This window comes from Raphanus sativus, unplaced genomic scaffold, assembly GCF_000801105.2.
Source record: "Raphanus sativus cultivar WK10039 unplaced genomic scaffold, ASM80110v3 Scaffold0025, whole genome shotgun sequence".
Classification (NCBI taxonomy): domain Eukaryota; kingdom Viridiplantae; phylum Streptophyta; class Magnoliopsida; order Brassicales; family Brassicaceae; genus Raphanus; species Raphanus sativus.
The window spans coordinates 3,323-13,083 of NW_026615349.1; the positions used below are offsets into that span (position 1 = coordinate 3,323).

General features: G+C 38.1%; 2 protein-coding genes across 2 annotated transcripts; one reads left to right on the forward strand and one right to left on the reverse strand.

The window, feature by feature from the left end:
- Positions 1–737: 737 nt before the first annotated feature.
- Positions 738–9,222, forward strand: LOC130500734 (protein SHORTAGE IN CHIASMATA 1-like). Its single transcript, XM_056995699.1, has 9 exons — positions 738–1,151; positions 1,253–1,339; positions 1,420–1,491; positions 1,567–3,503; positions 3,844–4,048; positions 4,341–4,820; positions 4,937–6,604; positions 6,692–6,799; positions 8,827–9,222. The coding sequence occupies exons 1-8, from the start codon at positions 819–821 to the stop codon at positions 6,746–6,748; spliced, it is 4,839 nt and encodes a 1,612-aa protein (XP_056851679.1). The 5' UTR covers positions 738–818; the 3' UTR covers positions 6,749–6,799; positions 8,827–9,222.
- On the reverse strand, positions 8,084–9,142 carry LOC108845461 (membrane steroid-binding protein 1-like). The gene is made up of 2 exons (XM_018618668.2): positions 8,817–9,142; positions 8,084–8,583 (listed from the first exon to the last, which is right to left on the reverse strand). The coding sequence occupies exons 1-2, from the start codon at positions 9,140–9,142 to the stop codon at positions 8,223–8,225; spliced, it is 687 nt and encodes a 228-aa protein (XP_018474170.2). The 3' UTR covers positions 8,084–8,222.
- Positions 9,223–9,761: the final 539 nt, after the last annotated feature.

Genomic DNA, 9,761 nt, shown 5'->3' on the forward strand with positions numbered 1-9,761 from the left:
ATTAAAAAAAAATCACACATCAAAATCAATTTATATATCATATAAATAAAATATAAAATATTTTATTTATAAATTGTTAGTATAACACTTTTATAATATAAGTCCAATTATTAAAAATATTAGATTTTTATATGATACACTGTGATATAATAGACGATTAAAATCACATAATATAATTGTTTAAAGTAATAATAAAATTTTTGTTTTAAAATGTTATACTAACAATTATGTAATACATACTAATTTACATATATATATATATATATTATCATTAGAACAAAGAAAAAAATTGAAGTGAAAGCAAATATTTATACGGCCACAGGTCAAACTATAGAAATAAACAACAATTGTGTAAGATTTTTTTTAACAAATTTATTTTAATTTCAAATATATGTTTATATATTTTATGTATTTATAAATTATTTTATTTGTTATAAAGAATGCTAAGATTTTGGAATTGGAAAAAATTATGACCCATCTCTATATTATTTTAATTAGGAATTTAAAATTTATATCAAAATATTTTTTTAAAACTTTTAATTTTTATTATAACTACAAATGTTAATTTTCAGTCTAAATTTATATTTAAATATTACAAATATATCATTTATAATTAAAAAAACTAAAAACATAAAATAAATACCCGCCCAGTTGTATCAGTTGGGCGGGTCAAGATCTAGTTTTATTTCTTAAAATCGATCGGCCAAGAATGAAAGCGCCAATTTCAAAATCACATTTCAAAATCACTTCTCCATCGCCTTCATCTCCGTTGCAGCAGTCTCACATCCACGAAGAATCCTCCGTAAAGAGTACGTACGATGCGAGGTCGATTTCTCAACATCGATTACTTCTCCACTCGACCTTCTCAGGTATACGAAGCCCTAGGCTTCCTCAACCTCCCGGCTCCCGATGATTTCCCGGCTCCTCTCTTCCGCGAGGACACGAGAGAAGAGTTTCTACGATTCGAACCTATCGAAGGCTTCTCTCTCCCGATCGAGGATCTGCCTATCGGAGACGCGTTATCGAGGTTCCTCTCCGACGTGGTTCCCGATCGCGTCAGCGTCGACTATGGAGCCTTCGAGATGGATTGCTCCTCCCTCGGAGACGAGCTGAGGTTTGTTCTCGGCCGTGGAGATCCTCGGTTCCTCGAGGTGAAATTTCGAATCCCTAGAATCCTAGATTGTTCGTTGAATCCGTGGTAGTTGTAGATTAGAGTAATCTGACTTGAGTTAGAATAATCTATCTATTGCAGAAGAGTGAAGGAGATGCCGTTGAGGAGAAAGCTACACTAGATTTGAACATTGTTCAGCTGGAGACTCCAGAGTTGGATTTCGAAATGGTATATTATTGTAAACATGTACCAGTTTTCAGTGGTTTTCTCCTTCGTTGTGGTATGAATTTATCTTTATATATGTGCAGGAGAATAAGCTCTCATCCATGATTGAGGATCTCCAATGCCTCTCTAAAGTTCTAGAGATCCGAAATGAGCCGGTAACTAAATAGTTTCGTGGAGACTTGTTAAGCTAATTCTGTATCTGAATTTGGATAGTTTTTTCTTATTTGCAGGTTAAGTTCGAGGAGTCAGATGTTGTTCTAAAGAACTCAAGTGACATCAAACAGAAGATTTATTCTGTTGATTGCGTTTCTTCTGATTACTTTACGGAGAAGAGTACTTCGGTGAAAGAAGATGAATGCTTCCGCAAGAACCGACCATGGTTCAGAGATGCGGTATTTCCCCTTCTAGAAGTGGATGAGGTAAACTTGAACGAACTATCGAGCTTGTCTATGCTTGATAAAGTATTTGCTGTTCTTGAAACGATTGAGCCCAGAGATATGGATACAGAGAGTTCTCTCGGTTTGAATTCTAAGGAGCTTATAGGCTCTAAGGGTTATGATATATTGGATATCCTCTCTACGGATTGCTATTCAAACAAGAGTGTCCAGTCTGATGTGGTACCGCAGGAGATTGATATAGTGACTATCTTGGAAATACCAAATCCTGTGGAAAGCTTTCAGTTTGGACAGGGAAAGCTGGCTGTTGATGTGGTCTCGGTAAGTTTTGAGGAAGTTCAGATCTTGGATGTGGAGATGTATGATGTTTTTGGTAGCTTCCTTTGTCTGCAACAAGCCACTGAACCAGAAATATGTCCCGGGATGTTCAGTGAAGAGATGAACTTCAAGAATTTCGATGAATTAGTTGTCAGTTCTGAACTTGCCTTCGCAGATGATGCTTTCAAGTCTCTGCCAATTCCTATCTTACATGATTATGAGATGACAAGATCTCTGGAACTCATTTATGAGAATTATTTGTCAAAGATCAAGCCTCAAGCCTTTCCTGCATCAAATGACATATACTTGCCGTTGAACCTTCTTGAGGAGACAAAGCACAGCCACGAAGCCCATTTTTGTGATTATCTGTCTGAAGAAATAGTTACATGCAGCATTGATTATGATTTGGAATCTTTAGAAGGAGACAAATGGGTCTATGATTTCGTGCTCTCTGAAGATGCTTTCTGCAAGCCACTGGTAGAGAGATGCACTGAACCTTTTTATGGTATATCTACCCTTGATGAACATCCTCCAGTCAATATTTCTCATGGTTTATTGGAACACCCTTGTCCAGAAACAGGAGCCGGGGATTGTGGAAGAAATGATCATGCCAAAAAGGCTGCCCTGTTGTTCAAATCAATGTCTGCTTTTGATGACTTAAGTTTTTTCATGGATCCTCAGAAAGCTGTGATTGAAGAGAATCTTGAGTCTAGAGTCGAAGCTGCTAAGACTGTCAACCATAAAATTACGTCCACTGTCTCAAAGGCTTCATGTATATCTGGTGCCATGCACCCAAGCTCGAAGACAGAGGATATGAAAGTTCACAGTGTGCGCCCTTCAGAAAACATTCTGGCCCTTGTTCGGGATTTTGAGAAGAGCTATTTAACTCTCGTGAAGGATGATGAAGATTTGATTTCAACTTTATCAGAAGATAAACTGAAGTTACTCAGCATTTCGAAAGGAAAGCTTATCGACTGCATACGAAAGGCAAATGTCCACAAAACATGGTCAGCGGATGATAAGACTTTCACGTTTGCATTGCTACTAGCAATTAAACAGATGACATGGTATTTATGTTTCTTTGGTATCCGTGTGGCATATCTCTATCTTAACAAGCTATGTCGGAGCTCAAATCCCATGAAGCTAGGATTGCACACGCTCTACTCATCATTTGAATCAGAACACATGTCAACTGAGAGAGACATCACTAGATCACATCCATCCCTATCTGTCATCAAGGGGATTTTACAGTCAAAATGTGTCCGTGGGAATTCCAAAGCGTTACTTTTGGCGGAGAAAGTTTTTTGGTCCTCTCTGAAGAGTCTATTGGTGTCTATGGGGTTATCTTACAATGAGCTCAACAGTCCGTCCCCAAGTGGAAATCAACCGACTCTTAACGAAGCAACAGAACTTTGTTTCCTGCCAACCACAGACTGTCTACTTGTTGCTTACGAGTGAGTATCATTTCTTGCTATAGTACTATTCTCTCAGTGATCATAGCCTTTAAAAAAATGAGTTATATGGGAGGTGGATAGGGAAGAAATTTTTTGATGGATAACGGTAGGGGTCTTTTATTATGATGAATTGATGATTGCAAGAGCTAGATACTACTAAATACTGTTGCTTCTGAACCTCTGACATATTATGATGACATTTTCTTGTATGAATTGCTTGTTTTGGATCTTTTCATGCTAAGAAACATACCTTTATCTATTCTTGTTCAACTTTTTTGGCTAAACTGTTCTTTTGGAGAGTAGGCAAGCTAGCTAACTAGTTCTTGCTATTTTATTCTAGGCGCATTTCTCCATCTTTTCCTGTGGAAAATTTCAACGTCATTGTAGAATATGGAGGTCCAAATGCATCACCCAGAGTCTCATCTCCTTTAAAGTTGGACTCCTTTCCTTGCTTTCATTTTATAAAAGTGCAGCTGGATATGTCCAGTGCGTGCGGGCAACTCTCTGCAGGTGTTACAGTACCTTATAGTTTCAAAATGGTAAAGGTAAGTAGCATTCAACGTTCAAACTTTTCATACAATAAAGATCACATATGTAGACTGTATTGTTATGGTTGAAGTCTGTGAGTGAAGGGTTCTAATCCAGGGCAGATGAGCTATCTATATCACTAATAATTTTTTCAGTGTGTGTCTTGGAACTAGACAAGTTCAACACTATGTACTGTGGAATCTAAAATTGTTTTCACATTTCTTCCATAACTGCCTGTAATATAACTGTTTGTTTGAATGTACATGTTCCGAATATGAACTTAGTACTGAACTTTAGTGTCTGTTGTAGGGAGATGAATATGAGACGAAAACTGGGTGGTTGGAAGAAGTGTTGAACTTTGTTCCACTTGAAAGTTTGTGTTCAGCTGAATCTTCAGAATCTACGAAGGAATCTAAATCTGACTTCGTGCCTCAAGAATCTGGAAGAAAAATTGGGATAAATGAGCAGGGAGTTCTCTCTGACCAAATAGCTGTGATTGTAGTGAACACAAAAATTGTTGACAAGGAGATGATAATATCCAGAAGAAGTACGTATCAAAAGGTCTTGGCAATGGAAAAAGAAGGAGTGCAAGTTGTGGAGCGCGATTCCGATCTACCTGTGGACCTGATGCTAAGTCCTGCGATTTGTCTAGTCTGGTATGATTGTGGAAGTGTTAGTAAGAAGTCGGACGCAACTATTGGTGCTTCCTCAAGCTCACTTTCATGGATTGGGGATATCGCAACCAATGTTTTGACGTCATTGAGCTTCGGTTTCAGCACCTGTGTTATGGTAAATATAATTGAACTTTGCTTCGTGCCATTAATGTGTCTGCCATGGTTTCTTCTAAACTGGAGAATGAGTCCACAACACATCTTAAAAATTATTGTTATTTTTTCTCCCTGCAGGTTTTTGAGGGGGAACCCACTTGCCTGGCTACAGTAATGGACTCTTCTGACGAACTGTATGCAGCAGCTGGCAGCCTGGGAATCAATTTACAGATCTTTTGCTCATCATCAGCTGAATTAACTGATGCAATTATACTGAGGTGTATCAAATCTTCTGTTAAATCTTCACAAGTCCATGCCAAAATGCCCGAGTCAGAATCTCTTGCAGAATCATTTCTCACCAAGTTTCCTTCCGTGAATCCACTGACAGCTCATGTAATTTTGTCATCTACTGGATCACTTCTCGAATTCATGAAGCTCCCACATACTAGCAAGGTTCAAATGTTGCAAAAGTACCATGTACCTGAAGAGAGTGTTGAACTCTTCAGTTCATTATCCAGATACGGTGCGAGGGAAGACTCCAAATCTGTAATGACAGAGAGCTCTTCTTCTGTATCTTCTGGACAGGACTCAGACGCCCACCATTTCAGTGTCCATTCTGGTTCGAAAAGGAAACAGTACATTACTGGGAAAGATGAGACTAATATGGACGACTTTGTCCATTGTGTTCCCTCGACAGAGTTTGCTGGTACGAAGCGCAAGCCTTCAGGGGATTTCCAACTTGACGATCCTTGGTCATCTAGAGATCATGAGATGTTTCATTTTGACCCTGTCACTGAATTCCCAGATGCACCTCTCAAACCTTCTGGGATCATTCATCGTAACGACTCTTGGCCATCTAAAGATCCTGAGAGGTTTGACAAGAACTCAGGACCTGGTTCTTCATCAAAGGACACGTTCCGGGAGAATGATTTTGGAGTCGAGGAAAACCTTCCTGGATTTGAAAGTTGGAGTTTACCCGTTACCGATGACTTCATGAGTCAGAACAGAGGACGCAAGCTTCCTGTGATGGGAGAAGCTAACTTGCACGACACTAGAAACTCGGAGAACTTCATGGGAGACTACAAAGGTGAAGTTATCAACATAGAGAATAATAAGTTTCTCGAGGTAGACTTCCCTCCTTCTCCTGCTTATAACAGGTACTCTCCAGCAGTCTCTGATGTTGCTGAAGATCCGAGAAAATCGAAGTCTGCAAGAAAGTTATCTTTCTCTGGATCTATCCAGCCCATCTTCCCAACATCAGCTGAGTTTAACTTCAATTCTGAAAGGCTACCCACCGAATCCACTACTCCTTCGCGTGGCTATGTTGATAACTTCCCGGCAAAACGGCAACGGACTCTTCTGGAAGAAGTCTTAACACGGAGATCTGCAGTTTCCACAACAGATCATCCATTTCAAGAAGAGATATCACATTTTGGTGTGTCTCCACTATCAAACGCAATCCGTTCTCCAGATCCAGTACAAGGTTCTCCCTGGACTGTTGATTTCCTCAACAGAGTCAGAGAAAGGAGTACAGAAAGGAAGCAGAAACAATCTCTTCAACAATCTCTTCCTTCTTATATCACTCCCTCTAGTTTGGAAACTCGAGGGGACCCAAAGAAACCTAATATCAAGAGGAAGAGTCCTTCCATGCTAGAGTTTTTCAAGCATAAAGGAGGCAATGCTCGTAGCAGAGTTCCAGAAGAGAGAAAGCCGAAGCGGTTCAAGAATTCTTCAGCCTCGCCACAAAACGAGAGATTTGACTCGATTCTTAGGTCGACTACGCCAATTGATAAGCGAGCAAAACAGGTACCTTAGTTCTGTATGATTCTATAAGTTGGATTTGTTCAGATTCACACTCATTAACACCATTGTTTTTTCTTTTCTTCATTCCAGACTCTATCTTTCGCTGTGAATGGATCTGGAAGGCAAACAAAACTGGTCTGGAAGTAGAGAAGCTAACACAACCGTACAGTCAGATATTCAGTGTGGAGCTATCTTTATGTAAGTGTGCTTTTACCGCTTTCTTGAAGATGATAATTAATGGACCATATTCTTATAGTATTTCTCTTCTCTGATGTTAGTACTCGCATGCGAGCTTTACAAATACTAAAACTTCTGAACGTTCTTGAGGTTTCTGACAGCCACTACAAGCTGTTATAGTGTTTTTCCATCATGTTTTCCTCAGATTCTCCTCTGCTTTATGGCTCTTTGCTCTTGTTCGTTTATTTTTTCCCCTGCATCATTGTGTTGAGATCTTCATCGAAACCTCGTGCTTCAAGCTCTTCCTTTAGCTCCCTTCACCCGACTCTCGAGTTCATTGACCGTTATCAAACATTCAGAGTACTCATGCTTTGGACCATACTTTCTGCTTTAAGGACTCGTTTTCCAAGTAAGATCATTCAAAAAAAAGATCTTATGTAAGATCCTAACTCCCAGTCTAAAATTTCATCTGTTGCTTTAGCGTATCTATCTCTTCATTGTGTCCAGAATCCATTTACTTATCCTCTTGAAGCTTCTTACCTTCCTCAAACAAGCTATTCAGAGAAGATGTCTCATTCTTTTTCTCCTCGTACAACTCATTAAGATCTCTTGCAGCAAGAATCAAATTCGACTCTTGTGTCCTCTGCAACTGCAACTTAATGTTAGTATGTTACTAGTCAAATCCTTCTCACAGCTCATCTCATCTCGGTCATATTGCTCAGAATCCTCGCTGATGCATCTCAATATGCTTTCAGCGTCAGCATCAGCTTCTCTACTTTTCTCCAACCTCATTCTTCTAGAGCTCCATCTCTTTCACCCGTGACACAACTAACTTCCTTGGATAAGTCTTGTATCCATTTGCTTTCCTTTATCTCCTGTTTCCTTAAAGACTTCTTTTCTAACTCTGATTGCCTCTTTAAGGCTTTCATTTCCATCTTTAGCTTCTCAGTAAAGTCACTTGAACCAGTACCAACGGAAAAATCCCTGTTCTCGGGGCTGTTTCTGGACTCGACGTAGCTTTCATCTTGCTGCAGGAACTTAGTTATGTCTTGTGCATTCCCACCTGAACCATCCTTCCAACCTGCAGGAGTCAAAAGAACCTTCAAACCAACATTCTTAGACACGTTAACATCTAAGCTCATTTCCTGCAAAACGATTCAAAGATCCGTAACCTATCACAACTTTCTCATTTGACTTCAACACTTTAATCAGCTTCACTAGGACATTGGATTCTCCCATGAACATCATGCAAATTCGTAATCACAAGTATAATAAACTCAACTACCTTGTAATCTTGCAATGTAATGACAACTCTTTCTCATTGAGTAGTTCATAAATGTTTTATTAATCAGCAAACTTGATTCTTGAGATAATGAAACATAGATTAATATTGAAATGCTGTAAAAAAAAAAGATATGTATTGAAATTTCAACATCATTGGAGATTATACTTTTACAATTAAACCGGTCTCTATATCAGAGTAAATCCCCGAAACGGAAGTCAGATCATTCTTATCCACGACAATCGTCTCTTGCTTGATTACATGGGCATTTTTGTCACTAGTCTCTGCGGGTTCAGTCACAGATGTGATTTCTGCTTTTGAACCGGTCACTTTGACACTTCCAACCTTGGTATACTTGCTCATGAACTTCTCCTCCCAGTCCTGAAGAGCATCTAGCTCAAAAGGACTAAGACCAGAGATATCCCAAGTCAAATCTTTCTCCTCAAAAGACATCTTTGCAAGAGCTCTGCTTACCTCTCTCCCTCCAAACAAAGCATATGGTCCTCCTGGTCCATAGGCCATCCTACAAACCAATAGAAATGGATACCTTTTCATTACAAGCACAAAACATTCTAAGAGAATCATAAGAAGATGATCAGTTGGTTCAGCTCCAGTCCACATTTGTTAAAATTCAACCAAATGCTCGGACATGAGTTGAGAGTTTTGGCTAATTGAATCGTTAGGCTGTTTATGGGAAGACAACAAAGAAGAAACCTTCTCCTGTATAAATTTTAGAAAGACTTTAAGATGTTTCACCTGCTTGTAGTTACATCATAGATCTGATGTTTGATGGCCATAAGAAGGGGCTTCTTAGGATCAGAGCCATCGTACTGCCTAAGCTCATTCTCCGTGATCTCACCGACCTGAACAGGCTGAGGAATTCGTGGCACTTCATCTGTAGTTGACGATCTAGCCCTCAGATCAGCAAGCAGCGAAGTAAACCAGCCTAAGGCCATTTGGTACATAGCAATTACGAAGAGGAGAACGAGGAAGAGAGAGAGGACAGTTAAGATGACTAGCGGAGAGTAAAGAAAGAAAGCAAGTATCGCTTCTTTCAGAATTTGCCATAATTGTAGCGCCATAGTTTGAAAAGTTTTTCTCACTTTTGTCTCTGAAAACCAGATTATTCTGCAGATATATATTAGCGATCAGGTCTTTTTCATTTACCCAATATTTTAAACCTGACCGAGATACTAAACCCGAATACATCCTAGACTACATGATCATTTTGTGACTCAAAAAAAATATCTAAAAAAAATATTTATATTTATTAGTACACTAGATATTTTGTCCGCATATCCGGACATAATTGTCTTACAAATACTTATTAGTTTATGTTTATTAATTTAAAAATCAGCATTATAAGTTATTATTTATATTTTCAAAAAGTTTAAATAAGACATCAAATTATTTATATACAAAAAAATTCATTAAAATATACATATTATTACACATGTTAAAATATCTTAGAAAATATATTTATACAAATGTTTCTGTTCGATTAATATTTAACTATAAATTGTTTTATATTTTAAAAAAAAATTATAAAAAATATTATTTCAAGATAAGTACAAATTATATTATTTTTTAAATCTAATATTGTTAATATAATTTTTTACATATATTAATTATATATAAAAATTCATCGATGACATCATGGAGTTTAACTGCTCTAAATTTTAAGGTGAGAGTTCCAATGCA

Coding starts and splice junctions, on each gene's coding strand:
- LOC130500734 (XM_056995699.1), top strand. CDS start 819: ATGCGAGGTCGATTTCTCAACATCGATTACTTCTCCACTCGACCTTCT. Junction 4,049..4,340: donor ATAGTTTCAAAATGGTAAAG/GTAAGTAGCATT, acceptor TGTCTGTTGTAG/GGAGATGAATATGAGACGAA. Junction 6,605..6,691: donor TTGATAAGCGAGCAAAACAG/GTACCTTAGTTC, acceptor TCTTCATTCCAG/ACTCTATCTTTCGCTGTGAA.
- LOC108845461 (XM_018618668.2), bottom strand. CDS start 9,142: ATGGCGCTACAATTATGGCAAATTCTGAAAGAAGCGATACTTGCTTTC. Junction 8,584..8,816: donor TATGATGTAACTACAAGCAG/GTGAAACATCTT, acceptor ATTGGTTTGTAG/GATGGCCTATGGACCAGGAG.